A 5757-nucleotide genomic window follows, 5' to 3' on the forward strand; every position below is an offset into this window, starting at 1 on the left:
GTTGAAGAATAATATAGAAATCAGTAATACATGACTGAAAAACAAACTTCGGCTCAGTTGGTTTGTTTTTTTGTTTTTTTTTTTCTTCTCCGCTCTCTGGTTCACGCTGTCACGGTTGCTTGGCAACATGAGATACACTGAGGTGGGGGCGGGGACAGTTGGTGAAGGGTAGATCTGTCCGAATCCACAGATATTTTTCTTCCGGTCTTAGTTTATTCCCGGCCTTCGAAGGACCCGTCCTACGTAGACCAGTCCTTCGAAGGATGCAGACCCTGAATTCGGACACAGCTATTATGTCTATGGACACTACGATGTCAGCGGAACCGGAACTGGGAACGGTCCGATGTGGGATGAAAAATGCACTCGATGGGGTTCTGTTTTTAAATATAAACCATAAGTTCCTTAAGATTCACATTAATAGCACTTTATTAAGTCCAGCTGAAACTTTTCATTGAGAAACTGATATGTTACAAAGTTGAGGATGTGATGACGGAAAAGCGGTGAATTTAACGGAGAAAAATTTTAACGCGATGAGGAGAAAAACATGGCGTCAAAAACCAAGATTGATTTTGAGGTCTTTCGTGAGTTAATCCATTTAATCGAGCGATTTATGTGAATAAATCTGCCGTGAGGTTGACAGGGGGTTCGGACAGGTTTCAGCTCAGTCATCTAAACTTTTATTAAAAGACGTTGGTGGTGTGTGTGTGTGTGTGTTGCAGTTTGTGAAGAACGAGGCCGACCATCTGGGACGGATCTCCAGGAGCCCCGTGATGCCGTACGACATCCAGGAGAACAACAACGTTAACTCATTTGCGGTAAGAAAATCTCACTTTGAGCAAAACGCCGTTAAACTCACTTCATCTTTAACTTCCATTATGTGTAAAGTTGTGCCTCATGACAACAAACAATTCATCCAGAAAAGTTTGACATTTAGGGAAACTCTTGATTTGTTTTCTTCCTAAGCGTCAAAAACCATCCTTCAGATTACAGATGACTAATAAAATTAAACAACTTTACGTTTTTAAACATATGCTGCACACTAAAGCATGTCCTAGCTAATAGATGTAAAAAAATTAAAAAAAAAAAGTGTATGGAAGCCCATATATCCCATGAAAGAAAAATTAAAATCCCAAAAGTAATTTTGACTTAAAAAAAAGACTTTAAAAGACATTATAATTTTATGTCTCATAATTATTGCTTTGCTTTTCAAAATTGTGACTCTGAAAGACAGAATTATGACTTTGAATCTCATAATTATGATTTATATCTTATAATTATGATTTTACTGACATTATAATTATGACTTTGTATCTCATAACTTATCTTATAATTATGACTTTTAAAGCCCAAATTAAAATTTTGAAAGTTACAATTATTTCTTTCTGGCTCGTAATCATGACTGAATCTTTGTGCTGCTTCCTGTGTCTGTGTCCAATATATTAACCTGGAGGCTGCATGAGGCTTCTGGATGTTCGAGCAATATGTTGTTATGTGTATAATTTTAAAGTTATAGAATTCAGAGGAGCAGCTGACAAAAATTGCCCTTCAAAACAATATTAATAATCAGAATGGAAATTAATGAGCTCATTTTAATTCATTATGCGACTAATTGAATTATTGCTTATTCCACTTAGGTGGAAGCTAGTGGTTGATGCTAATAAATGAACAAATAAACTGTATATTTGATATAAAACAGTTTATGTGACTCTTAGGAAGAAAATGAATTACTGTCTTAAAGGGGCAGCATTATGTAAAATTGACTTTTTTCAGCTTTCCATGGTGTTAACATGTTTTTCCCGCGTCACAAACAAACCTGGAGTGTTGCTTTGAGTCTTTCATGCACATTTCAGAAATCCTTTAATCTCCATGAAACCATTCAGTGGTGCAAAACGCCAGGTTGGACTTAGCGCCGCCCTCGAGGAAGTCATAATTTTAGCTTTCAAAGTTATTATTATGAAATACTCAAGCAACCTTCCTTAGATAAACAAAGTGACTTTCTTCAAAATTTACTTCAAAAGTCAAAATTATTACTTTCCATCTCATTTATTATAATTTTTATCTTATAATTATGACTTTGAAAGCTAAAATTATGATTTTGAAAGTTACATTTATTTCTTTCTAGCTCATAATTGGGGGTTTTCAAGCTTCCACTTTACAGAGCAGTCCTTTCCCCAGTCAGCTCCTTCAGACTAGCCAGCAGCAATTAGCAGACACCTGCTGAGCTCATTATAGAAGCTACTTCTCAGTAAAATCCTGGTAAAAACGTTATTAAAGGGTTAATAGAGGAGCAGCGTGATAACTTCCTGAAGGAGGAGTCTCAGAAAGAGAAGGAGTTTTTAAGTCAAATTTTAAATAACATTTTTATGACAACTGAAGGTTGCTTTGATTGTGCTATAAACTTATTTGTGCCTGGTAAACAAAACTGGCATTATGTGCCTGGAAAACATAGTACTGTCCCTTTAAACGTCTATCTGTGGCCACCTGCTTCCCTTTAAGTCTGCATGCTCACACTGACTAATATCCTGTAACGATGAACTAACGGTCTCATGTTTCCTGTCTCCATGCTCCCACTCTGGTGTTTCATTCCTCTCCTCCTGGGCTTCACCAACATCTCTACTTTTTCTTCTGGCTTTGAATGGATTACTCCCGTATTCCCCATTTTTTCCTGCCTTTGCTTCGTACCGGACCCCCCTCCCCCACCTCTTTCTAACTCCTTAAACCTCCCCCTGACCTCGGCCTCCTCCGGGACTCTTGTATGTCTCTCTGGCGACTCCTGCTCCCACCAGGAGGCAGTGTGTAATGAGATCTTGAATATTGCTGAGACCTCAGTGAGGTACTGCAGCACCCTGTCCCACCACCATAATGACTCTCTCCATAGACTGCACCCCCACCCCAGTAAACCATGTCTCATCATTTCCCAGCAACCCCAGTCCCACAGCAGCAGCCCGGAGCCGAGCCGTCTCAGCTGTGGAATGTGAGTGACATTTATTTACAGTTTCACTTTTTTGTTTTTTATTTTTGCGATTCAGCTGAAGCCCCTCCCCCTCCTTTCATTAGACGTAGCCGGTCTGCTGGTTTTAACAAAGTGCTCTCTGTGTCGCCGCTGCAGTTTCCAGGCTTTGTACAGTTATGTGCCTCAGAATGACGACGAGCTGGAGCTGCAGGAGGGAGATCTCGTCAGTGTCATGGAAAAATGCGATGACGGCTGGTTTGTCGGTACGTCCTGCAGGACATTAATCCATACAGGGTTTCTGCACAATGACAGCACAGGCTTGCAGACACTGTAGCACATGGCAAGCCATTTTAACATAAAATCAGCCTGTCGCAATAAATCAGTCACATGAAATTTCCATTTGCACGATGTATTGCTTTTCTCTTTTTCTACCAAAAACTAGATGATAAAAGTCTTCAGTCTGGTGTTTTGGTCTCAACTAGACATTTTTTGAAGGACAATTTTGATTAGAGAGACTTCATGATTCATTTATTTGTTGTTTGTTGTTTTGTTTATTTATTTTTAATATTTAAAAAGTCTTCCTGTTCCAGTGATAAATATTAATTAAAATTTAAAGTTTATTGGTCTTTGAAAATGTGTACCAGATTACCATTACATTCCTTCAGTTCTCTCAAAACAATATTATCATTTATCACAATAACTTCTGGGATGATTTATCATCCAGCTAAATTTGTTATCGTGACCGTCTTATCTGTAATCACATTCTACAAATCTAAAAATGAGATGAGTAACTAGTAATTATTGTGATTAATATTGTGGTTTGAAACCATTTTCAAGTAACATATTAATAAGGGCGTATTAATGCAAGGTCGACCAATAAACTTTGATTTAATAATAAAACACTAATACAGGAATTGGAAGAAAATAAAATAAGCTTGTAGAAAATTCAATTCAATGAGTGTTTTCTGGATGGTAATTCAACAATAAAACAACCGTCTTTTCCAGTAGCCATTGTACGGGACATAAAGCCATAAAACCAGCTGACCAAACGTGCTGGAACTCTGCTAAGGTTGCTAGGTAACGGGATGGGGTAGCTGGCTGAGGGACACCTCATCATTACTGACTTGTAATGTTGCACTCAAAAAGGTTTTGGAAACATTAACTTATTGCCAAAAAAGCTGGCTATTTTTTTAAGTGCTTGAGTTTTTTAGAAGCAGTAGAAACCCAAATGGAAGTAGAAAAGGTACAAAATGTGAGTTTTGGATAATTGGTCTCCTTTAATGGTAAATTTAACCTCATTTATACTAGTCAGAATGTAATAAAGAGATATCTTTATTTACCATTACATCTAGTCATGAACCAGTTTCAGATATCTGCAATGTAAGTGTAGTGAAATTGATTTTATGTTAAAATGGCCTGCCATACACAGCATGCATGAAGCCTCCTGCAGAGGGAGGACCATGCGTCGCTGGGTCACATTGCTCCATATAGAGTTTCTAATGGATGACAGCGTAACTTTCTCTGCAGCACAATCCCGTCACTTACTCCCGTTTTCCTGTTTTCCTCCACAGGCACATCAAAGAGGACAAAACAGTTTGGGACTTTCCCTGGGAATTACGTGAAGGAAGTGAAACTGTAACGATATCTAATCTGCCTGTAACACACGGTTGCCTGTCAAGCTTGGGGAAGTTATTACTACTGCGCATTGGCTGCTGGGTAGAACAGTCATCTGGCCAGGCGAATACGTTCGTCTGGGTAAGTGATCAGTGCGGCCGGGGGGATGTGGAAGGACGGCGGAGGGGACGGCGCTCTCTCCACCCAAACCGCCATCACACGTTACTCACTTCTGGGCAGAATCCATCCGTCTCCAACATGTGGGGATTACGTCACTCGAATTAGCTGGTGTTGCACAGATTATAGCTTCCAGTACGTCCGTGTGTTTATGTAGCACCTGGTCTAGATCACCACATCACAGTGGATCTTATTACCGAAGAAGGACTGTGGAGGAGGGAAAAACGTCATTTTTTGTGGAGCCACCTTTCGGGATCAGAGGTGCGAATCATCAATCATGGATCTTCTTAATTCAAAAATATCTAATTTACTTCCCAGATGTGAAATTTTGTCTGTCAAACAGACTTTTCCCCTTTTATTCTGATTGAAGAAAACAATCATTTTGAGTTTAAAGGGCATATATCATTATTATTAAAGATGACCTATAATGCTTCCTTGAACAGGTTATGGTCGGTCTATGGCCTAAACAAAACATGTTCATTTCATTTTTTGCACAAATCATTCTGAGATGATGAGATTTTAGTCTGCCCAGTTTCAGAATGAGCTGTTTTAGGGCTCTGTCACTTTAAATCCATATAAGCTGCAGCTGGTCACCCCTCCCAACAAATCCACGTACTGCTGCAAACAGATGCGTCATTTTACAACCACACTTCTTTGAAAAGCAGAAGTGAAGCCTCCTGCACAACCAACAAGATTGCATCAACGTTTGCATCAAGTGGCTTCAGACGCTGATGAAGAACAGATGTTGCAGTTACTGGTAAAAAAAATTGTTCCAGCCTGATGAACTTGGTGGTCTGGCTGTCGACTGCTAGCAGCTCGAGCTGCGTGTCAACTTTAAATAATTTCTGAATTTCAATCAAATTTTTCTATGATAGGATATCTTTGTGGCAAACATGCTGACTCCATCCTCTTTCCACATATTTGCCTTAAAACATGGAAGCCAAACATTTTCATTTTTGGCCACATCTAGATCATGAATGTCTTAGAAAGACCAGTTGTTGCAGAATGTATTA

The 5757-nt window shown here is 39.1% G+C and overlaps 1 protein-coding gene across 11 annotated transcripts in view; it reads left to right on the forward strand.

The window, feature by feature from the left end:
* Window positions 1-5167, forward strand: part of sorbs1 (sorbin and SH3 domain containing 1) — a 68505-nt gene extending 63338 nt beyond the window's left edge. For 9 of the 11 annotated variants that reach the window (XM_016679063.1, XM_016679068.1, XM_016679067.1 and 6 more), the window contains 4 exons: window positions 720-815; window positions 2787-2974; window positions 3110-3216; window positions 4525-5167. In XM_016679063.1, the coding sequence (XP_016534549.1) occupies window positions 720-815; window positions 2787-2974; window positions 3110-3216; window positions 4525-4592 (459 nt within the window). In that variant the 3' untranslated portion in view covers window positions 4593-5167. The remainder of the gene's footprint in view (window positions 1-719; window positions 816-2786; window positions 2975-3109; window positions 3217-4524) is intronic. The other 2 variants (XM_016679071.1, XM_016679072.1) reach the window with 2 other exon arrangements.
* The last annotated feature ends 590 nt before the right edge of the window (window positions 5168-5757 follow it).

The sequence above is a fragment of the Poecilia formosa genome, unplaced genomic scaffold, assembly GCF_000485575.1.
Source record: "Poecilia formosa unplaced genomic scaffold, Poecilia_formosa-5.1.2 Scaffold201, whole genome shotgun sequence".
Classification (NCBI taxonomy): Eukaryota; Metazoa; Chordata; class Actinopteri; order Cyprinodontiformes; family Poeciliidae; genus Poecilia; species Poecilia formosa.